This window comes from Bos mutus, chromosome 2, assembly GCF_027580195.1.
Source record: "Bos mutus isolate GX-2022 chromosome 2, NWIPB_WYAK_1.1, whole genome shotgun sequence".
NCBI classification, from domain to species: Eukaryota; Metazoa; Chordata; class Mammalia; order Artiodactyla; family Bovidae; genus Bos; species Bos mutus.
The window spans coordinates 11,070,509-11,093,754 of NC_091618.1; the positions used below are offsets into that span (position 1 = coordinate 11,070,509).

Below are 23,246 nucleotides of genomic sequence, written 5' to 3' on the forward strand. Positions count from 1 at the left end.
CTTGCGTGCGTGCTGAGTCACATCTGACTCTTTCTGACCCTGTGGACTGTAGCCCTCCAGGCTCCTCTGTCCGTGGGATTCTCCAGGCAAGAATACTAGAGTTGGCTGTCGTGCTCTCCTCCAAGGGATCTTCCTGACTCAGAGATGGAGCCCATGTCTCGTGTGTCTCCTGCATTGACAGGTGGGTTCTTTCCCACCAGCGCCACCTGGGAAGCCCATAGCTTGATTGGATATTCCCATTTGACAGCTGAAGGGAGGTATGGCTCAGAGAGATTAAATTTCCCAAAGACATCTTTGTGGAACTGAAGAAATCTGGAACCCAGATATATATTTACTTCAAAGTTTAATAATTTCTTCCTCATAGGGTCTGTTAATGCTTTATGATTTCTTCTTTTTTTAATATTTTCCTTTCGGAATGAATGAGTTAAGTTATCTGCAGAGTCAAAGGATAGAGTGGGCTAGAGGACTCCAGTTCAGTCACTCAGTTGTGTCCGACTCTTTGTGACCCCATGGGCTGCAGCACACCAGGCTTCCCTGTCCATCACCAACTCCTGGAGCCTGCTCAAACTCATGTCCATGGAGTTGGTGATGCCATCCAACTATCTCATCCTCTGTCATCCCCTTGTCCTCCCGCCTTCAATCTTTCCCAGCATCAGAGTCTTCTTTGCATCAGGTGGCCAAAGTATTGGAGTTTCAGCTTCAGCATCAGTCCTTCCAATGAATATTCAGGATTGATTTCCTTTAGGATGGACTGGCTGGATCTCCTTGCAGTCCAGGGGACTCTCAAGTCTTCTCCAACACCACAGTTCAAAAGCATCAATTCTTCGATGCTCAGCCTTCTTTGTGGTTCAACTCTCACATCCATACATGACTACTGGAAAAACCATAGTTTTGACTAGACGGACCTTTGTATGCAAAGAAATGTCTCTGCTTTTTAACACTCTGTTTAGGTTGGTCATAGCTTTTCTTCCAAGGAGCAAGCGTCTTTTAATTTCATGGCTGCAATCACCATCTGCAGTGATTTTGGAGCCCCCAAAATTAAGTCTGTCACTGTTTCCATTGTTTCCCTATCTATTTCCCATGAAGTGATGGGACCAGATGCCATGATCTTAGTTTTCTGAATGTTGAGCTTTAAGCCAACTTCTTCACTCTCCTCTTTCACTTTCATCAAGAGGCTCTTTAGTTCTTCCCTTTCTGCCGTGATGGTGGTGTCATCCACGTATCTGAGGTTATTGATATTTCTTCCAGCAATCTTGATTCCAGCTTGTGCTTCTTCCAGCCTGGCATTTCACATGATGTACTCTGCATATAAGTTAAATAAGCAGGGTGACAATAAACAGCCTTGACATACTCCTTTCCTGATTTGGAACCAGTCTGTTGTTCCATGTCCAGTTCTAGCTGTTCTTCTTGATCTGCATTCCCATTTCTCAGGAGACAGATCAGGTGGGCTGGTATTCCCATCTCTTTCAGAATTATCCAGTTTGTTGTGATTCACACAGTCTAAGGCTTTTGTATAGTCAATAAAGCAAAAGTAGATGTTTTTCTGGAACTCTTGCTGTTTCTATGATCCAGCGGATGTTAGAAGTTTGATCTCTGGTTCCTCTGCCTTTTCTAAATCCAGCTTGAACATCTGGAAGTTCATAGTTCACGTACTGCTGGAAGTTCACGGTTTACACTGTTGAAGCCTGACTTGTAGAATTTTGAGTATTACTTTGCTAGTATATGAGATGAGTGCAATTGTGTGGTAGTTTGAGCATTCTTTGGCATTGCCTTTCTTTGGGATTGGAATGAAAACTAACCTTTTCCAGTCCCGTGGCCACTGCTGAGTTTTCCAGACTTGCTGGCTTATTGAGTGCAGCACTTTAATAGCATCATCTTTTAGGATTTGAAATAGCTCAACTGGAATTCCATCACCTCCACTAGCTTTGTTCATAGTGATGCTTCCTAAGGCCCACTTGACTTCACATTCCAGGATGTCTGGCTCTAGGTGAGTGATCACACCATCGTGGTTATCTGGGTCATGAAGTTGTTTTTGGATAGTTCTTCTGTGTATACTTGCCACATCTTCTTAAAATCTTCTGCTTCTGTTAGGTCCACACCAATTTCTGTCCTTTATTGTGCTCATCTTTGCATGAACTGTTCCCTTGGTATCTCTAATTTTCTTGAAGAGATCTCTAGTCTTTCCCATTCTATTGTTTTCCTCTATTTCTTTGCATTGATCACTGAGAAGGGCTTTCTTATCTCTCCTTGCTATTCTTTGGAACTCTGCATTCAAATAGGTGTATCTTTCCCTTTCTCCTTTGCCTTTAGCTTCTCTTCTTTTCTCAGCTATTTGTAAGGTCTTGTCTGACAACCATTTTGCCTTTTTGCATTTCTTTTTCTTGGGGATGGTCTTGAGCACTGTCTCCTATACAATGTCACGAACTTCCATCTATAGTTTATCAGGCACTCTGTCTATCAGATCTAATCCCTTGAATCTATTTCTCACTTCCACTGTACAATCGTAGGGATTTGATTTAGGTCATACCTGAATGGTCTAGTGGTTTTCCCTACTTTCTTCAATATACGTCTGAATTTGGCAATAAGGAGTTCATGATCTGAGCCACAGTCAGTTCCTGGTCTTTTTTATCTGACTGTATAGAGCTTCTCCATCTTTGGCTGCAAAGAATATAAACAATCTGATTTGGTATTGACCATCTGGTGATGTCCATGTATAGAGTCTTCTCTTGTGTTGTTGGAAGAGAGTGTTTGCTATGACCGGTGTGTTCCCTTGGTGAAACTCTATTAGCCTTTGACTTGCTTATCTTGTACTCCAAGGCCAAATTTGCCTATTACTCCAGGTAGCTCTTGACTTCCTACTTTTGCATTCCAGTCCCCTATAATGAAGAGGACATCTGTTTTGGATGTTAGTTCTAGAAGGTCTTATGGGTCTTCATAGAACTATTCAACTTCAGCTTCTTCAGCATTACTGGTCGGGGCATAGACTTGGATTACAGAGATATTGAATGGTTTGCCTTGGAAATGAACAGAGATCATTCTGTCATTTTTGAGATTGCATCCAAGTACTGCATTTTGGACTCTTTTGTTGACTATGATGGCTACTCCATTTCTTCTAAGGGATTCCCGCCCACAGTAGTAGATATAATGGTCATCTGAGTTAAATTCACCCACTCCAGTCCATTTTAGTCACTGATTCCTAGAATGTTGATATTCACTCTTGCCATCTACTGTTTGACCATTTCCAGTTCGCCTTGATTCATGGACCTAACGTTCCAGGTTCCTATGCAGTATTGCTTTTTACAGCATCAGACTTTACTTCCATCACCAATCACATCCACAACTGGATGTTGTTTTTGTTTTGGCTCCGTCTCTTCATTCTTTCTGGAGTTATTTCTCCACTCTTCTTGAGTATCATATTGGGCACCTACCAACCTGGGGAGTTCATCTTTCAGTGTCATACCTTTTTGCCTTTTCATTCTGTTCATGGGGTTCTCAAGGCAAGAATACTGAAGTGGTTTGCCATTCCCTTCTCCAGTGGACCACGTTTTGTCAGAACTCTCTGCTATGACCTGTCTGTCTTGGGTGGCCCTATACAGCATGGCTCATAGTTTCTTTGAGCTAGACAAGGCTGTGGTCCCTGTGATCAGATTGGGTAGTTTTCTGTGACTGTGGTTTTCATTGTGTCTGCCCTCTGATGGAGAAGGATTAGAGGCTTATGGAAGCTTCCTGATGGGAGAGACTGACTGAGAGGGAAACTGGGTCTTGTTCTAATGGGCGGGGCCATGTTCAGTAAATCTTTAATCCAATTTTCTGTTGATGGGCGAAGCTGTGTTATTTCTCTGTTGCTTGACCTGAGGCCAAACTATGGTAGAGGTAATGAAGATAATAGTGACCTCCTTCAAAAGGTCCCACGCAGCACTGCTGCAGTCAGTGCCTCCGACCCTGAAGCAAGCCACTCCAAAGAGTGTTAAAAGTTTGGAGTAGCAATCATGGAAAAAGTAAACGAGCCACCAGAGATGAGCAGATGAGCAAAAGGGCTGTCGAACCTCAGGGCCCTACTGAGGTTGGACAGATTAGCCAGTCAGCTATCCGTTCTGTCTCCACCAATTCACAGATGTTTTTGAATTCTGTTGATGTGGGCCTGAGAAGACGACACACTATGTTGTAATGGGAGACTCAGAGCAAGTCACATGTCTTGTGCTTCAATTTTCTCATCTCTGTAAGGGTCTGGATTAGTTGGCTTCTCAAATTCTAGGACTTCTATGGTATTCCGAGGAGTTTTAAGAGAGGAAGTGTGTCTAGTGATTGATTTTTTTTTTTTAGGGAAGAGGTGGTTGAAACCACACAGCTTTCAGATTCAAGCTTAGTTTTCAGTTTAACTTCTCTATTATATTTAAAGTACTAGATCTTTGTTTTTACAGTCCGAAAGTTCTGACATTTATTCAAAGTAATGTATTTACTATCTTTGGAGTCTGAAAACCTAAATCCTAATTTCAGCTCCATCACTTCCTAGATGTGAGCTGACCTTTAGTTTCCTCATTTATAAAATGGAGCTAGTAACCATTTCTTCAAAAGTATCAGGATAATGCATGTGAGAAATCTTTGTAAACTGTAGAGTGTTTAGTAAATATGAGAAAAGATATGATTATCCCTGGCAAGGAAAAGGATTAATACTGTGATCAGTGCTGTACAAGGGAGTAAACTCTGGTTTAAAGTGCACCCTTCAGTTCCAGGGTACTTCAAGGGTACATACTGTCAGTGCATTGCATTTAGAAATTTATTTGTAGTATGTGATGTTACTGGATTTTTTTCAAGTGTACATTTAAAATCAAATTTTATCTTGAATCAAATCTGTGACTTAATAAAACAGCCTCCATTGTTAAATATTCTCTGTATTTATTCTCTCAAATGTGAACTTGTTATCCACATTTCCAGGAGTATTTTTAAACTAGCCCTTGACTGTGTTTTAAGGGTAAATAGCAATTTTATGATTATCTGACATAACTTAATTACATTGCATAGGTTGTTTGTTTCCTTTGTGGAGGGCTGATTCGGATGGAACTCAACATCATCTCTTAGAGAGAACTGTCTGAGCCCACATGACCCTTCAAGTCTCATCTAGCAGATAACCAGAATACTTGATTCTGTCTACCCAGCTGCTTACTCTCTTCTTTGTACTTAGGTTGGAAATACAGTGTCCGAAACTGGCAGAAAAGGTTAATGATTCATCTTTACCTTGAGTGATCCCAAAGCACTTTGTCCATGTCTCTGCAGGGCACTTTTCCCTCTGTAGCTTATTTACCTCTTTATTCTCCCCACTGAACAGCGACTGTTTATGAAAATAAACTGAACTAAGGGGGATTCCCTGGTGGTCTAGTGATTAGGACTTGGCACTTTCACTGCCATCAGCCCAGGTTCTATCCCTGGTGGGGAAACTAAGGTCCTGCGAGCCCTGAGTCATGCCCTGCCCCCCTCCAAAAAAAAGTTAACAACTGAGCTAAGGATTCCTTTGTTATTGGTCTCAAATTATTTAACCATTAGTCTTAATGCTGCCACACAAGGTTTGCACATGTTACTTTCTTCTTTTAAAATGAAATTACTGCTACATTTACTATCCTATGATAAGTGATAGTGGAAAAGAATATGAAAAATAATGTGTGTGTATGTATGTATATATAGCTGAGTCACTTTGCTGTATAGCAGTAATACAGCATTGTAATTCAACTATACTGCAATAAAAATAAATGTTAAAAAAGAATGAAATCACTGGATCAGCAGATATGAACATTTATATAGAGCTTCGTTGTCTAAGTTTTTTTTTTATTTCCTTTTTTTGGCCACGCTGCACAGTTTGCGGTAGTTTTCCTGCCAGGGATTGAAACCAGGCCACAGCAGTGACAGCCTGGAATTCTAACCACTGGGCCAGCAGGGAACTCCTTAATTTTATTTATTTTAATTGGAGGATAATTATAATATTGTGATGGTTTTTGCCATACAGCAACATGAATCGGCCATAGGCATACATGTGTCCCCTCCCTCCTGAAACCTCCTCTCACCTCCCTCGCCGCCACATCCCTCCAGGTTGTCACAGAGCACTGACTTTAGGTTCCCTGTGTCATATATAATCTTGCCTGGAAAATCCCAGGGACAGAGGAGCCTGGAAGGCTGCAGTCCATGGGGTCGCTAAAGGTCAGACACAACTGAGCGACTTCACTTTCCCTTTTCACTTTCATGCATTGGAGAAGGAAATGGCACCCCACTCCAGTGTTCTTGCCTGGAAAATCCCAGGCACGGGGGAGCCTGGTGGGCTGCTGTCTATGGGTCACACAGTGAATATGTTTCAATGCTGTTTTCTCAAATCATCCCACCCTCTCCTTCTCCCACTGAGTCCAAAAGCCTGTTCTTTATGTCTCTGTCTCCTTTGCTGCCCTGCATGTAGTATTGTTGGTACCATTTTTCTAAATTCCCTATATGTCCATTAATATATGATATGTAAAAATATGGAATGGTTCACAGATCTACTCAGCAGATTTCAAGTATGCAGTACTTTGTTATTAACTATAGTCATCATGCTGTACTTTAGGTCTCTGGAACGTACTCATCTTATACCCTTCCATCAGTGCCTTTCCTCTTCTCCTTTCTCTTCCCCCAAAACTAAATCTTTTACTCTGTTTTTTATTCATTTATTTATTTGTGGCTGCACTGGGTCTTTGCTGCCACGTGCAGGCTTTCTCTGGTTGCTGTACAGGCTCCAGGCACTTGGGCTTCACTAGTTGCAGCACAGGGGCTCGTTGCTTGTGGCTCTCGGGCCCTGGAGTGTGCAGGCTTCAGTAATTGTGGCATGTGGGCTTAGTTGCTCCTCGGCACATAGAATCTTCCCGACCAGGGATCGAACCCCTCCCTGTCCCCTGAATTGGTAGGTGGATTCTTACCTCAAATTTTTAGCCATTCTGATAGGCAAAAAAAAATCAAAATAAAACTCACTTTACATTGGCATTTTCCTTATTAGCAATCAGGCTGAATATATTTTCATTTTTATTAACTGTTTGTATTTCCTCGGTGAATTCCTTCTCGTCATTCCCATTTATCTGTTCATGTGTGTCAATCACATAGCTATTTTAAAAGGTTAAGTTGACAACAAATATGAAATTTCATTTCTTTACATGTTTAGTTTTGGGTTAAATTATTTTTGGAGATTTTATAAATAGTATTTTCATCAGAGTTAATGTTTACTGCCATAATTGTTTTTTGGAAAGATTTGACATGTCACTGAATACTGTAGCTTTTAAAATATATGTTTTGTTCTGGGGGATTTTCTCATAATGTGATATATATATATAAAACGCCAGGAAGAAACCATGCTACGTTTTTCTAGGTGTAGATTTTGTCATGGTCAGTGATGATGAATTGCCTTTGATGAGGCCTGTCCTTTATAACTCACTAATATATTTCCTGAGAGTACTTTTGCTTATCAGTAGGCCGCACCTCTATTTCAAAGCTGATTCATGCTGCTTAGTGTAACAGAGGACTGTTTAACCAGGAGGAGGAGGTCACAGTTTTTCTTGAAATGGAAAATTAGTTTCATTTTTGTCTTTACCCTTAGTTAATGTTAGATGTTCATTATATGTGTTTAAAATTAAGTAATCTTTTTGCAAGTGTAACTTTTACTAAACAGACCTTCTGATTTTATTCTTTTTTTAATACTTATTTTATTTGGCTGCGTTGGGTCCTAGTTGCAGCAAGTGGAATCTTTAGTTGTGGCTCATGGACTCTCTGGCTGTGCTGTGCAGGCTTAGTTGCTCCAAGGCATGTGGGATCTTTTTTTTTCTTGGCCACACCATGGGACATGTGGAAGTTCCCTGACCAGGGATTGAACCTAAGCCCCCTGCATTGCAAGGCAGATTCTTAACCACTGGACTTCCAGGGAAGTCCCTGAACAGACCTTTTAAAAGACATTTGTGAAATTGTTTTACTGAGAATGTGATTGTTAATCTCTATTTTAAAATTTTCAGTATTTTTATTTCTGCAAAGTCCTATTTACATTTTTAATTTATCTATATCTCTTTATAATGTTCCATTTTCCCAAAAAAGCAAAAACAAGTGAAGTTCTTATGAACTGACTATTTGTAGCTACCAAATTTTTATGTAGTATTAACAAGAATAATTGAGAAATAGCAAAGAAAGTAATTCTAAGAAACGAAAAGTTTTCCAATCAAAAGGGTAGATTCTGTGGTGTCGGATTATAAAGGTACATGTAGATTACAGTGTTAACTCCTTGTGTTAAGTAGTAGCATCTGTCTGAACAATTGTAGCTCACTCTAGAAGAGCAGTTGATACACTGTTTCTTTTTTTTATGGTGAAAACTTTTATATTTGGAATTAGCCAGTTGGACTCAGTTTAGATAGATGAGCCCAGTTTCATAGGCACCATCCAAAGCATCATAGTCAGGAGCCAGTGGAACATTTGCCTTCTTCTCTCCATCAGGCCTGATCAGGGTACTGACTTTACCTACGTCGGTGTCATAGAGCTTCTCGCAGCTGTTTAGTTTGGTGCTTGTTGGCCCTGACATCCACAGCGAACACCAGTGTGTTGTTGTCTTCTATTTCTTCATGGCTGACTCGGTGGTGAGGGGGAATTTGATGACGGCATAGTGGTCAAGTTTGCTCTCTCCTAGGGGCGCTCTTCCGGGGATATTTGGGCTGCCTCCTGAGCCGCAGTGTTCTGGTCTGGATCTTTTGTGTGTGTGTGTGGCTGTGGACACCTTTGGACATTGCTCTCTTGGCCTTCAAAGCCTTTGCTTTGGCTTCGGCGCCATCTTCATGAAAAGACCACTGTTTCTTAATCTTGTTTATTCCTCTAATGGTTTGCTTTTCAGTAAAGTCCAAGAAATAAATGGAAATAATATTTTATTTATTTTTTTTGGAAGAAAATTAAGTCTTATTTATTTCGAAAACCAAACCACTAGGAAAATATATCACAGTCTTGAAACAGCAAACAGACAATATTATCATTTCAAGTAGTAAGTCAGTAAAAAGACAAGGTCCTTATCAAAATGATAAGGGGCCAGAACTGCGGCAAGAACAACGCATGTAGCAAAGGCCCTGGCAAAAGTGGTATTTGGTAATGGACGGCAGTCCCTTTAACGTTCTGAAGGAGCCACAGTTCATCCCTGAGTTGCTAACTTTTCCTCCCTTGACTTTTTTTGTTGCCAGGGGATTGTCTCAACAAAGCTCTGTTATTTCAGGGGGCAGAGTAAGCAACACTGGGTTTAGGCTTTCATTCTGTTTCATGACAAACAGATTTTTCCAAAGCCCGTCCTTCACAACCCTCTTAATTAACTAGCTAATAGTTCCTCTTTCACTGTTCATTCCTGAATATGAGCATATTATACTGCCAAAATCCCGTTTCCCTTCAAGGCCGAGTGTCACTGTTAAATTGTCTGGCCGCTTGGCTGACTTTGCCGCAGGTGGCCTCAGGGCCTACCAGGGCTGCCAGTGAGAGGGAGAGCACCTGCTTCCCTTACCAGTGTGAGGTCGCTTCTTACATTTTTGCAGGGTCTCCCAACTGAATGATGTAATGTGTGAGAATTTTAAGAAACACACATCCACATCTTGATGGTCAGAAATGAGTACCTACAGGGACCCTTTCAAAGTTTTTATCCAAACTGCCTCTCCCAACTTTACATTTTAACGTCATGCCCTTGTCTATAAAAGAAAAACAAGCAAAACAAACCCCTGGAAGACCACTGCCCCCTTCTGCATTAGTGACTGCATGGATTTTATTAGTTTGTGGAAAATGTTGTAGTGATTCTTCTGGTAAACAGGAGGTAGACACCAAATAGAACACCTCTTTTCATACTCCACTAGACCATAAGCTGGTTACGTGAACCTGCCAGCCTCTTGGTATCTGTGCAGTAAGAGGATCTGGTACCTTGGAGGGCCCTGGTTTGGTAGAAGGGAGACTCCCTATTGGCAGGAGAAGTATTTTCCACATGAAATTCAGGCTAAAACAAACCTCCTGTGCTATCTGTGACCCAAATTTGAGCACCTTTTTTTTTTCCATTTCACTCTCTAGGATCGAAACACAAAGGAACCAGCATCCAGAGGAAAGAAACACAGGCCTTAGACTTGCTGCCATTCTTAATTTCCTCATTCATCAACTCTCCTTAAAAGACCCAAATCCCCATTCCTCTTTTTAAATTGATTCCTGCCCTCAGCCCTGATGGCCACTAGCAGACAGCTGTTTCCCAATGGAAGAGAGAGACTCCTTCATTTTCCTGGTCATGGTTGGGATGAGGTTCATGTGGTCATCCACACACTTGGTCACGCAGGTCTCCAGCTGCTGCTTCACGTGAAGCTCTTTACTCCCTGCATCTATTGAATCTTTGGCCTTGTCATTGCAGTACATGGTGCACCGGGCCAGGTGGTCCTGGAACTTCTCCAGCTCACTGGTCACCGGGGCCTGGGCTTGAGCCAGAGGTGCATGGCAGCGCTCAATGCACTGGTGCACTTGCTGCATGGATGCCTGGCTTTCCTCACAACAGGCGGTGCTGCACCGGAACATAAGGCCCTGCATCTTCCGGATATTCTCTCTCTCCAGACTCTTCACCATGGAGTCCACCGCCTCCTGCACCCGGGGCTGCTGCAGCTCCGCCATGGCGACCCGCATGGTTCTGGAAATAATATTTTAAATTGTCCCTTCTCTGCTAATATATAGTGGTTTCATCATCTTGATAATATTTTTAGATACTACTCATTTTGATCAAGTTTGACCTCTTGCCAGCTAAAATCTGCCTTGAGTTTTGGAACTAAAATCAAGGAGTGAGATGAGCTTTAGCATTATGTAGAAGTACAGCCCTATTTCTCATCTGGTTAGAAAGGGAAGACTCTGTTCTTCACTATCTGTATTTCCATTATTACACATATATTGTATTAATACCTTCTCCTTAATCTGACCATCTGTTTTTCTCTACTGGTATTGCTTTTAAGATTAAGGACCATAAACTTACTCTTCTTTGCATAGTATCTGGTGTGGTACTTAGCATGTAATTGGCTCTTAATAGTCACTTGCTTAGCTCAACAGTTATTAAGTACCTACTATATATAGGCACATTCCTGTTTTGTTTATTTTTTGGGCCATCCCAGTCCTAGTTGTGTCATGCGTGATCTTTGATCTCTCCTGCAGTATATGGGATCTTTAGTTGTGGCATGTGGGATCTAGTTCTGTGATCAGGAATCGAACCCAGGTTCCTGGCATTGGGAGCTTGGAGTCTTAGCCACTGGACCACCAGGAAGGTCCTATTTTGAGCTAATTTTTGTATTTTCTATTTCATTGATTTCCACTGTAATTCTTATTATTTCCTTCCTTTTGTTTTATTTTGTTTTTTTTTTTCCTACAGCTATAAATTTCCCTCTAAGCACTAAACAACTGAGCACACAAACACAGCACTGCTCTCTCTAGGTGAATCCCGTAAGTTTTGGTATTTTGTGTTTTCATTTTCTTTCATCTCATCTACTTTGTATATGTTGGGAGTATAGCTAGAGGGCCTCTCTTCCTGGGGAATACTTAGAATGGAAAGGTTAGTACTTTATCTCCTGCTGCTGCAACTGTCTCAGGGTTACAACTGGTAATTTTTACTTCCTTCCACTCTCCATTTCAGATTCCCCTTGCCCTCAGCTATCATCTCTGCCAGTCTCAATGACTTTACTTGGTGGTAGGACCCAAACCCTCATTCCTGAGGAATCTGAACCACTGGTTACATACATGCTTTTCTCAGATTAGTTTTCCAGCTTGTCTGTTTACCATACTATCAGAATTGGGAAAGGAATACTAGCAGGCACCCAAGTGGATCATCTGGGTTCTAAATATACGTTCACTGTCTCCTTTGTGGTGTGGAATGGCAACCTTCTTTCTGATAAGGAGGTTTAGTTACCCCTGCCAAGATGGTAGTTCCTCTTCTTGCCTGGTGATCCCTGGATGCAAGGACTCCACAATGCCCAGGCAGTAGCCATAGCTTATAGCCTCTTGGGACTCTTTTTGTCTCCTGTGGAAGTATTCCTTTTTTTGATGACCTAGATCTTTAACTCTGCAGAACTCAGAGTTTCAGGGATCCCAGGTAGGTCTTGGGGTTTGATAATAAACAAGGTATGGTATTTCAGCCACTGCCCCCCCCTCCACCATTTCCCACATCCATCTATTTTCCCTGTTTTGAAAATATAGTAACATATGAAGGTCTTTGATTTGGTGTATATATTATACTCTGGAAGATTATATTCTTCTGTCATAAAATATCTTATTGAGTTGGTGCTTCAGCTGTGGTTTCATCAGACCATTCCAATACTCTTTTAGGTTAGCAGCTTCTAGATGTTGTATGTGATAAACCAGTAAATCCCATCCCTTCTTGCACTTACTCTACTACAGAGTGGGCCCCTTGTCATGAAATGATGTTATGTGAGTTGATGCTTATTTGCTCAGTCATTCATTCGTGTCCAACTCTTTATGACCCCATGGACTGTAGCCCGCCAGGCTCCTCTGTCCTTAGGATTTCCCAGGCAAGAATACTGGAGTGGGTTGCCATTTCCTACTCCTCAGGATCTTCCCCAGCCAGGGATCAAATCCATGTCTCCTGTCCTGGCAGATGGATTCTTTACCACTGAGCCTAGGAAGCCTTGGGATGATGCTTACTGGTACATTAAACATTTCAGTAACTCTCACATACTGTTCACTGGAGGAAAGGCAAAGGTACACCCAGAAAATATCCCTGTTTCTTCCAGAGTTCAGTTCAGTCACTCAGTCGTGTCCGACTCTTTGCGACCCCATGCACTGCAGCACGCCAGGCCTCCCTGTCCATCACCAACTCCTGGAGTTCACCCAAACCCATGTCTGTCGAGTCGGTGATGCCATCCAACCATCTCATCCTCTGTTGTCCCCTTCTCCTCCTGCCCTCAATCTTTCCCAGCATCAGGGTCTTTTCAAATGAGTCAGCTCTTCGCATCAGGTAGCCAAAGTATTGGAGTTTCAGCTTCAACATCAGTCCTTCCAGTGAACACCTAGGACTGATCTCCTTTAGGATGGACTGGTTGGATCTCCTTGCAATCCAAGGGACTCTCAAGAGTCTTTCTCCAACACCACAGTTCAAAAGCATCAATTCTTTGACGCTCAGCTTTCTTTATAGTCCAACTCTCACATCCATACATGACCACTGGAAAACCATAGCCTTGACTAGATGGACCTTTGTTGGCAAAGCTGCTGTCTAAAGCTCTGCCCATTGGGCACTGCCTTTCAGTGCCATGTCCTGATGAGACTGTAGTGCAGCCACTGTCCAGTTTTGACTTAGACTCTGTTACAGCCATCTGTGAAGAAGGGGAGAACTTTTCCGTTGTCAGCTGGCTATGAGGGCCCCCTCAGTGGCCAAAGGTATATATTAAGGCAGGGGCACTTTGCAGCAGTGGTAGATGATACGAGGGTTTGGGCTGTCTGCTCATGCGCATGACTTCTGGTCCTACTTGCGCTTGATACTGGATGTATCACCTTCACCTAAAGGCTGGATTATTGCTGGACCCAACCAACCTTACGACTTGGTATATCTCATAGAATCTAGGTCATGGTGGGTGATTCTGGATGAATGGTCAACTTGGTATCACATCATCAGGTGTTCTATATCTGCTGATTAATAAACTCTCCTGCAGAACAACTGGATTCTGAAGGCAGGGCTGGGCCTCAGCTTTGCTAGTCCCTGCCCCCACCTCACCCAGCCTGGACACAGCTTCTCATGCATTGAGAGCTCATTCTGTGCTGATCGACTCAGCAGGTAAAGAATTCACCTGCCAATGCAGGAGACATAGGTTTGACCCCTCGGTTAAGAAAATCACCTGGAGAAGGAAATAGCAACCCACTCCAGTATTTTTGCCTGGGAAATCCCATGGACAGAGGAGCCTGATGGGCTACAATCCATGGGGTCGTACAACTTAAGAGTCGGGCACAACTTAGCAACTAAACTTCCACCACCATTAATATAGTAGGTCTGTGTGATATTTTTCAGGAAGTCCATATTGTCATAGGACTGGACTATATGAGATGGTGGCAAAATTGACATAGTCCTGGAAAAGTATGGTGTAATCCATTCCATGTGAATTGGTTTTGATCCTGCTTCCTTGGGAGGAGTAAGAGAAAAAGAGTTAATCCTTCCATGTTTGTCTGCTTACTTTGCTTGTGGCTGTGTTAATCGGCTCTAGCAATGATACCGCATCTGGCATGGCAGCTGCAGTTGTGGCTACTATTAGATTTTGTGATAATCTCTTACCTTCCTGCAGGATGTGTCTGGTTCCTGCAGAACCCACATGGTAAACCCTGCATCCTGTAGGAGTACAGCACTAATATCTGTCATCTCCCCTCCCTTGCGCCTAGAATACAATATTGTCTTCTTTTGTATGTATTATCTTGGAAAGTGGGATGGGGCACCCACTTTTAGAGGCTTTCTTCCACTTGGCCTTTCCCAGTATAATAACTCTTATCCCTTAGGCCAAGGACTAACTAATTTCCAAGCGTATCTATTTTAGTATACATTTGGGGTCCAGGGAAATGACCACCAGGAGGTCCACACACCCAGCGGGTTCATTGTGAACTGGATCTTAGGCAGGACTCGTTTATTTCCTGGTCCTCCTAAGTGCATGATACTTCCAGACTCCAGATGTTGATGTCAACCTTCCCTTAGAAAGTTAGCATTCCTGTTTATGCAGTTCACAATTGCCTGAGTAAACCACCATAGACAGAGCTGACAGCATTATTTGTGTGCTGGGTACTCCTGGATTGAGAATGGTCAAGAGAAACTGCCCATCAGAAGTGCCATAGCACTCCTAGCCTGAGCAGGGAAAGGATGGCCAGGTGGGGCCAGAGGGAGGGGCCAAGAGACCCCTCCTGGAAAGAAAGGAAGAGGTGGACTGAGTGTGAACTGAGGCTTCAAGCACATGCTTCATTTTCACTATCAGATTTCACTATGGAACTGAAATTCAGAGATAAAATTATTAAGGATTTTAAGATAGTGACAAAGTGTGTTAGTCGCTCAGTCGTGTCCAACTCTTTGAGACCCCATGGACTGTAGCCCAGCAGGCTGCTCTGTTCATGAGATTCTCCAGGCAAGCCATACCCTTCTCCAGAGCATCTTCCCAACTCAGGGATCAAACCTGGGTCTCCTGCATTGCAGGCAGATTCTTTATCATCTGAGCTACAGGGAAGATCCGAAGTCACTCAGTCATGTCTGACTCTTTGCAACCCCACGGACTATACAGTCCATGGAATTCTTGAAGCCACAATACTGGAGACTGCAGAGCGTTAAACTTCAAATGCAGAAACCTTCTTAGTGGAGTCCATGAGACCTATAGCATATGGGTCTCTTAGGCCATTGGAGAAGGGAATGGCAACCGCCTCCAGTATTCTTGCCTGGAGAATCCCATGGACAGAGGAGCCTGACGGGCTACAATCTGTGGGGTCACAAAGAGTTGGACACAACTGAGCGACTAACACTACTCTTAGGCCATAGGTTTCTTAGGGAATTTTTATACTTGCTTTGGTGTTACAAGTTCTTTTCTCTTGGGTCATAGGGGTCAGAATCCGAAACTGGTTCAGGTTCAGCAATAGGGCACTGATTCTGATTTTTCTTTTTTTAATTGAGGCAACTGCCCTCAGCATCCTTATCTTCCATCCCTGATTTCTTTTGATGTGACAGATAGAGAAGTGCTTTTATTAACTGCTAGTCTATTTTGCTTCTAGTGATGTCAGGCTTTATTAACTATCTCCATAAGTCTGTGAGTCAGATCCCTTTGACTGCCACCCTGACTTTGGTGATCCTTATAGTAATTGTGTCCATCTTCAAACATTAAGTACCATGGCCTGGTCTCCTTTGTTTTAGGATCATGTCATCACCATTGCTATCAGTGGCATTAGTTTTATACCAAACTCTTAGGGAGGACAGCTTTGAAACTTCAAGTAACATAATACTTGGATGGGTTTTCTGACCATTTCAGCAAGCCGGCTTCATTATGTGAGCCTTTTAATCCCTTCCTCCCCTGTCTGCCTGTGCGGTTTTGGCATTGCTATTTATCATGGGCCATGGCTTTTCCAGCTTTTAGGAACCATCCTAGTGGTAAGTTCATACCATATTCTGAGATTTTTGCCAGGGTGTTAGATCTTCTATCTTTGGAGAGTGATCAGGAACCTTATGTTCTGGTTCTCACATTCAAGCCCCCTCAGAATTCACATTCACTCTCACTTGGCCCCTGTTGGGTACATGTTGGCTAAGTCTTGCATCACCCTTGAGTTGTAGTTCCTTTCAGACCTTATGAGGCATAGCACATCTGGACCGGGTTATGTTGTGACCTACTATAAGTTAAAGGCCTCCTACCTAGGAGGCATGGGGGTGGCAGGTGCTGAGGAGACGTTGTTTACTGGGCAGGGTGGGAAGGTCTCTGCGTTATCTTCAGGTGAGCGGAGAGCGCCAGATCATATAGGGATGATGGGCCCCTTTTGTTGTTTTAGGGGACACTTTCACATTCAAAATTTTGGAGGGGCATCAACTCCACTATCTCCATCTCGTGTGTTAAGAGTCTCATTCTTTCCCAGTCAGGACCCTGATATTGGCATAGCATACCTCCCTTGGCCGAGAGTTAACCTTCTGTGCTGCTGGGCTACACAGCACCAGTTGATTAACTCCTGGGCCTGGTTTCTAGCTTCTTCTCTCCTGCTGCTGCCACAGAAAAGAGCTTTTGTAAATTAAAGAGCTTCTTTGTAAAAGGTCCTGTGGCCTTCATATTTGATTTTCTTATTTCTTTTTACTTACTTATTTCTTTATTTAAGGAACACCACAGGACTTTGGTAAACTCCGGGAGTTGATGATGGACAGGGAGGCCTGGCGTGCCATGATTCATGGGGTCGCAAAGAGTCGGACACGACTGAGCGACTGAACTGAACTGAACTGAACAGGACTTATGGGAGTTTAGCTCTCCAACCAGGACTTGAACCAAGGCCGTGCTGGAAAGTGAAAGTCACTCAGTCGTGTCCGACTCTTTGTGACCCCATGGACTATAGCCTGTCAGGCTCCTCTGTCCGTGGAATTCTCAGGTCAGAACACTGGAATGGGTAGTCATTCCTTTCTCCAGGGATCTTCCCAACCCAGGGATTGAACCCAGGTCTCCCGCATTGCAGGCAGATTCTTTATCAGCTGAGCTAGACCACCAGCAAATTCCCCATAGTTGACTTTCAGTTCACTGTTAATCACTCAGCTTTTTGTTGTCTTTTTCTAGAGCATCAGTTGCTGCTACTGCTGCTAAGTCACTTCAGTCGTGTCTGACTCTGTGTGACCCCATAGACGGAAGCCCACCAGGCTCCCCGTTCCTGGGATTCTCCAGGCAAGAACACTGGAGTGGGTTGCCATTTCCTTCTCCAATGCATGAACGTGAAAAGTGAAAGTGAAGTTGCTCAGTTGTATCCAACTCTTAGAGACCCCATGGACTGCAGCCTACCAGGCTTCTCTGTCCATGGGATTTTCCAGGCAAGAGTACTGGAGTGGGGTGCCATCGCCTTCTCCGAGAGGATCAGTAGAGTTTAGCAATAGCCATCAATTTAGTTCAGTGCAGTTAGTTGCTCAGTCATGTCCAATCTTTGTGATCCCATGGCCTGCAGTACACCAGGTCTCCCTGTCCATCACCAACTCCCGGAGCTTGTTTAAGCTCATGTCCATCAACCACCTGATGATGGTGGTTGATGATGCCATCCAACCACCTCATCCTCTGTTATCCCCTTCTCCTCCTGCCTTCAGTCTTTCCCAGCATCAGGGTCTTTTCAAATGAGTCAGTTCTTTGCATCAGGTGGCTGAAGTATTGGAGCTTCAGCATCAGTCCTTCCAATGAATATTCGGGGTTGATTTCCTTTAGGATTGACTGGTTTGATCTCCTTGCAGTCCAAGGGACTCTCAAGAGTCTTCTCCAACACCACAGTTCAAAAGCATTAAGTCTTTGGTGTTCAGCTTTCTTTATGGTCCAACTCTCACATCCGTACATGATTATTGGAAAAACCATAGCTTTGACTAGAGGGATCTTTGTCAGCAATTCAGTTACATTATCATTATAATTATTATTTCCCCCTTACTCTTCAGGTGTCTCATAAATCCAATCAACTAGAGCATTCTGTCCACAGATAGATCATCACTCTTCACCACTAGTGAAAGTTTAACTGGACCAGCACCTTGTGCAAGGGATTATTTCTGTTACACCTACCACTGAGTAGTCCTCAGTGCCAGCTAGTCTGTGAGTGATTCAACTCCAAAACCCTGTCACACTCCTAATTTTCTCAGATCACTGCTGGCCCCAATTGTTAGTTGTATTCACTTAAAAGCAGACTATAGATTGAAGTCTAGTATTCAAATTGTTAACTAATAAGTACTCTTGGGATCAAAGCTATGAAAGAGATAAAAAGCAAGATTGAGCAGATTTGGTCCTTGTTTTGATTAAGGGTGAGGGATGTTGAATATCTATACTTACTCAACTTTTTTCAAAACTTTTTTTGTTTTGTTTTCACATTTGAGCATTCTTAACTTACTAAACTACTTTCTACTTTCTTCAGGCAAAACCAATTCCTTCATTCTATGATATCCTCATATTCTTTCCCAGATATTTATGTGAGTTTTGTGGGGTTTATTTGTTTGTTTTTTGCATAAACGCTTCACTTTTGGACTTCCTGGTTGTGGAGTGGTTGAGAGTCTGCCTGCAAGTGCAGGGGACGGGGGTTTGATCCCTGGGCCGGGAGGATTCCATATGCCGCGAGGGTACTAAGCTTGTGCGCCACAACTACTGAGCCCATGCTCTAAAGCCTGTGCTCTGCTACAAGAGAAGCCACCGTGGTGAGAAGCCTGCACACTGCAACCAAAGAGAAACCCATGAAGCAGCCAAAAATTAAATAATTTTTAAAAAGAAACTTGGCCTTTTCCCGCTGCTCTCTATTCCTCCCTCTCTTCCTTCTCCCCCTCCTCACCCCTCCCTTTTTCTCTTTGTCCCCCTTCCTAAAAATTTTTTCTTAACTTGCCTTTTTCCCTTACGCTCTGGTAATATTCAGGATGGAGATTAGAAAGGGAACTTATTTGAGGAAACTGAGGATGTTGTATATTTTTAAATGAAAATTAGCCTTGAATGTTTTATGGTATTTTTATGTGTATGTATCTCAACTCCCTTAAACTAAATCCCAGTTTAAACTATAATCAATGTAACTTAATTGGGTTTATTTTTTAAGGAATATAAAAGGTGATGGATATTATGTTTTAAGTATATCATTTGCCTTTTTCTCTCTTTAGAAACTGTTTGTCACCTTCCTAAACTGGTTAATAGTGGCATGGAAGATCCATTTGGTAAGTATCACCTGCATTTTTCTTAGTAAATGATATTTGTGTTTTATCCTTACCTCCATTAAAGCTTTGAGAATAAAATGACTTTTTTTCATGTTTATTGTGCTAAACTCTCTATCAGTTCTCAAACTTTTTGACCTCAGCATCTGTTTATACTCTTATGTATAATTGAGGGCCCCAAAGAGTTTTGTTTGTATAACATATATCTATTTATATTTACTATATTAAAATTAAAATGGAGATGTTTTTAGAATATTAATTCATTTAAAAATAATATTAATAAACCATTCATATGTTACATAAATAAAAAATTTTAATGAAAAATAACTCCCCAAATAAAAAAGATTAACAAGAAGAGTGGCATTGTTTTATATTTTTGCAAATCTCTTTAGTGTCTAGTTTAATAGAAGACAGCTGAATTCATGTATTGGCTTCCTGCATTTAATTTATTTTGTTGTCACATACCCGGCAGAGTTTGGAGAACTGACTGTACAGTTTGGAGCTAATGAGAGTGAAAAGGCATATAACATTTTTGTATTATAAAAAATAATTCTGACATTGCTGTGAGGCACTCAGACTTTGAGATCTAGGTGCCCTAGAACGTTAGTTACTTCAAATAAAGCAAAGAACCATTTGACAAGTTAAAATAAGTTTTAAATTCTGTAACTAGCAACTAGTGACTAGCCAAGTCACTTCAGTCATATCCAACTCTTTGCAATTCTATGGACTGTAGCCCTCCAGGTTCCTCTGTCTGTAGGATTCTGTAGGCAAGAATACTGGAGTGGGTTGCCATGCCCTTCTCCAGGGGATCTTCCCCACCCAGGGATCAAACCCGTGTCTTTTAAGTTTCCTGCATTGCAAGGTGGATTCTTTACCACTGGCACCACCTAAGAGAGTATAAATCTAGATACACAAAGGTTTTATATTTACCTTTTTGACTAAAATGTCAGTCACTGTGTACTCAACTCTGTTTTCCTATTGAAAACAAAGAGAGGTACTGTCTGGGATAATTAGTGGATCATTTTGAACATTTGTGCCTTAGGGTGTTTATTGAAGCTTTATGAAAACTATTGATGTCTGTTTAGTATCCTTAAGGTTACCTCCATGCTTTAAAAAGTGTCTCTGTAGGAGAGAAATGGTATTACTACCATGCTTTATAATTCTCTAGGATGAGACACCTTAGCTGTTTTCCAGGCTTTTAAATATTAAGCCACTCAGCTTGCCTACATGTTACTGGAAATACTTTCAGAAGTTTGTGGTGTGGTCATCTAGAAAGCCCTTTGGGGGAAACGTCATAGTTCCAGTGTCATTGCCATACAGCTTCATTAGAATTCTTGAGGCATAGCTGAAATGAGCCTTCTATTCTTTTTGACTTCTCCCAGATACCGTTGAGAACTTTAAAAGTAAAGATGATGGGTAAAAACTTTAAAAGGAGCCTTTCCATTATCTTAGGTTGCAGGCAACTTTGTAGTTTTATGTATTTAATTTTAAAATATTTATTTATTTATTTGCCTGCATTGGGTCTTAGTTGCGGTGAGCAAGTCGGATCTTACTTGTGGTGCACGGGCTCAGTAGTTAGAGTGCAGATACAGTTTTTGGGGTTTAACACATTGTATATCCCTAAATTTACATTAATCACTATGCTAATGAGTATGTAAAACATTCTTGCACATTGATGAATATTATACCTCACTCCATTAAAAGTATAACAGCTAAAAAAGAAAAAAAAAACAAATCCAAACTATACACTGGGAAGACTAGTTAGGAAGTACTTTCTACTTAAAATATGCACCACTGGTAGTCCAGTGGTTAAGAATCCGGCTTCCAATGCAGGGGACTTGGATTTGATCCCTGGTCCTTGGGAACTAAGATCCTATGTGCCTGGAAGCTTACAACCAAGCCTGCACACTGCAGCTGCTGGGCCCTCGCGCACTGGAGCCCACACGCCACAACTGGAGAGGAGCCTGCCCACCACAACCAGAAACCTGAGAACTGCAACTAAGAGCCGGTACACCCAAAGATAAATAAGAAGAAAGAAATAAAAATAAAACACGCATCAGCAGAAAAAAAGCAACCAGAGACAGTTTTCCTTGATTAACCTCAGCCTGCTAGAGGCAGGTTTTGATTTGAACATTTTGTGATTCTTCACCACATGGGAAAAATCTGAATCTCATTTTATGGCAGTGTAATTTTTGAAGTGCGTGCTCAGTTAACTTCAGTCGTGTCCGACTCTTTTCAGCCCATGAACTGTTACCCAGCAGGCTCCTCTCTCCATGGGAATTCTCCAGGCAGGAATACCAGACTGGGATGCCATGTCCTCCTCCCGGGCATCTTCCCAACCCAGGGATTGAACCTGCATCTCTTATGTCTCCTGCATTGGCAGGCGGATTCTTTACCACTAGCACCGTCTGGGAAGCCCATAACTTGAAATAGTATAGTTAAAGTGTTCCAGAATAGAATAGTTTCTATTCTGTTCACACATAGTGAAGCAAAACTTCACTGTTGTGTCCGACTCTTTTGCAGCCCCATGGGCTGTGGGCTCCTCTGTCCATGGGATTTCCCTGGTGAGAATACTGGAGTGGGTTGCCGTTTCCTTCTCCAGGGGCTCTTCCCGACCCTGCACCCTCTGCATTGGCAGGTGGATTCTTTACCGCTGGGCCACCAGGGAAGCCCACAGTTACCATAGATGACTGAAATTAGGCTCTTTGGGCTCCTGGTACAATTAAGTAATCAGACCGCTGAGATTAATAGCTGTTGTCTTGTTTTGAGAAGACTGCTGTTTTAAACCTTGTCAGATCAGAATTTCTCCTCTGATTTTAATGATCCTAAATGGCTTCTTTAGGACTTTGGCTTTTTTTCACTCTGAAGTGTACATTACATGTAGCTCATCAGTGAAATTCTTAGTTTGAACAGTAGAGGGCAGTTAGTACTTTTTTCATAAATTTGTAGCTTCTGGGGCGTTATTTATGAACAATTCGGTAAATTGAGTTGATATATTAATAGTTGCCTGGTGACAAATCCTAAAGAACATGTCCATATGATAAACTAGTGTAATATAGGACAATTCCAAAGGCTTTTATGGGGAATATTTTTTTTCCCCTTGAGTGACCTCTTTACCTCACCTAATTTAAGCATATCGTAAATAGACTTTAATCTCAGTAAACTTACTATTAAACTAATTAAATTCAACTTAAAATTAAATGTAACTTAAATTTGGGCTCCCTTGGTGACTTAGCGGTAAAGACTCTGCCTGCCAATGCAGGAGACACAGGTTCGATCCCTGGGTCAGGAAGATGCCCTGGCGAAGGAAATGGCAATCCACTCCAGTATTCTTGCCAGGGAAATCCCCTCAAGAGAGGAGCCTATAGTCCATGGAGGTCACAAAAGAGTCAGACATGGCTTAGCGACTAAACAACAATAACTTAAATTTACTGCTGCTGCTGCTGCTAAGTTGCTTCAGTCGTGTCTGACTCTGTGCGACCCCATAGACAGCAGCCCACCAGGCCCCCCCGTCCCTGGGATTCTCCAGGCAAGAACACTGGAGTGGGCTGCCATTTCCTTCTTCAATGCATGAAAGTGAAAAGTGAAAGGGAAGTCACTCAGTTGTGTCCGACTCTTCGAGACCCCATGGACTGCAGCCTACCAGGCTCCTCCGTCCATGGGATTTTCCAGGCAAGAGTACTGGAGTGGGGTGCCATTGCCTTCTCCGTTAAATTTACTAGAGAATTCCAAAGGGGAAGTTGCTATGAAAGTTATACTTGGCTACTAGTCAGTTGAAATATAAATTAATATGTGCTTTTGATCACTAATATGAGAAAAGGTTTGTCTTCTGTGCTAGTGAGAGGATTTTTTCCCC

At 42.3% G+C, this 23,246-nt stretch overlaps 1 protein-coding gene and 1 pseudogene across 11 annotated transcripts in view; one reads left to right on the forward strand and one right to left on the reverse strand.

Moving 5' to 3' along the window:
- The window catches only part of PHACTR4 (phosphatase and actin regulator 4), a 109,396-nt gene that overhangs the window by 5,914 nt on the left and 80,236 nt on the right, over positions 1 to 23,246 (forward strand). For 3 of the 11 annotated variants that reach the window (XM_070384025.1, XM_070383979.1, XM_070384004.1), the window contains exons 2-4: positions 53 to 181; positions 17,298 to 17,402; positions 19,340 to 19,393. Coding sequence is in view for 9 of the 11 variants with exons in the window: in XM_070383979.1 (XP_070240080.1) it covers positions 19,378 to 19,393 (16 nt within the window). In the remaining 2 variants the exon portion in view is untranslated. Of the gene's footprint in view, positions 1 to 52; positions 182 to 17,297; positions 17,417 to 19,339; positions 19,394 to 23,246 lie in introns of all 11 variants that reach the window. The other 8 variants (XM_070384034.1, XM_070383995.1, XM_014478249.2 and 5 more) reach the window with 4 other exon arrangements.
- On the reverse strand, positions 9,825 to 10,784 carry LOC102283868 (protein FAM136A pseudogene; annotated as a pseudogene).